The 609-nt window shown below is 70.1% G+C and overlaps 1 protein-coding gene across 1 annotated transcript in view; it reads left to right on the top strand.

The window, feature by feature from the left end:
- ETH_00037840 (uncharacterized protein) overlaps positions 1-238 on the top strand; it is a gene marked incomplete at both ends in the record, with an annotated part of 2759 nt that extends 2521 nt beyond the window's left edge. The window contains one exon of the mRNA XM_013374735.1: positions 124-238. Coding sequence (XP_013230189.1) covers positions 124-238 — 115 coding nt within the window. The remainder of the gene's footprint in view (positions 1-123) is intronic.
- Between the last annotated feature and the right edge of the window lie 371 nt (positions 239-609).

Below are 609 nucleotides of genomic sequence, written 5' to 3'. Positions count from 1 at the left end.
GCAGCAGCAGCAGCAGCAGCAGCAGCGAGCCCCTCCTTGTTCTCTGCTTCTGCCCTCGCCGAGGAGCAGCAGCTAGTGCCCTGCTGCGCTGTGGACTCTTTGCCTGCGGGTTTGCTGCTGCAGCAGCTGCCGCGTTCGGAAGCAGCAGCAGCAGCACGCAGAGACAGCAGCTGCAGCAGCAGCAGCTCCCAGACCCTCCGAAAGGGCCTCGCGGGCCTCAGGGGCCCCCGTTCTTTGAGTGGCCGCCTCAGGCTAACAGAGGGTGGGGGGCCCCCCTCGGGGGCCCCTGGGGGCCCCCTGGGGGCCCCCTGGTCCCCTGCGGGGGCCCCCCCCTCGGGGGCCCCAGAGCCGGGGCCCCGGGCCTCTGCATGCAGCGTGGGCGCTGAGGACAGCAGCGGGGCCCCCATGGGGGCCCCCCCCGGTGGGGGGGCCCCCCTGGGGGCCCCCCTGGGGGCCCCCTTGGGGGCCCCTCGAAGCAGCCAAAGGGGCTGCGAGGGTATTGGAGTTGGGGTAATGAGTGCCAAAGCCAGTGCCCTTTATGGACAAGAGCAGCAGCAAATAGTGAGCAGAATTCAGGGGCTGCCTTTGATGCAGCGGGTTTATTTGCTG

This window comes from Eimeria tenella, genomic scaffold (assembly GCF_000499545.2).
Source record: "Eimeria tenella Houghton genomic scaffold, Eth_scaff2243, whole genome shotgun sequence".
Taxonomy (NCBI): domain Eukaryota; phylum Apicomplexa; class Conoidasida; order Eucoccidiorida; family Eimeriidae; genus Eimeria; species Eimeria tenella.
The sequence above is the reverse complement of the archived record's forward strand: the minus strand, read 5'-3'. Positions and strand labels throughout refer to the sequence as shown.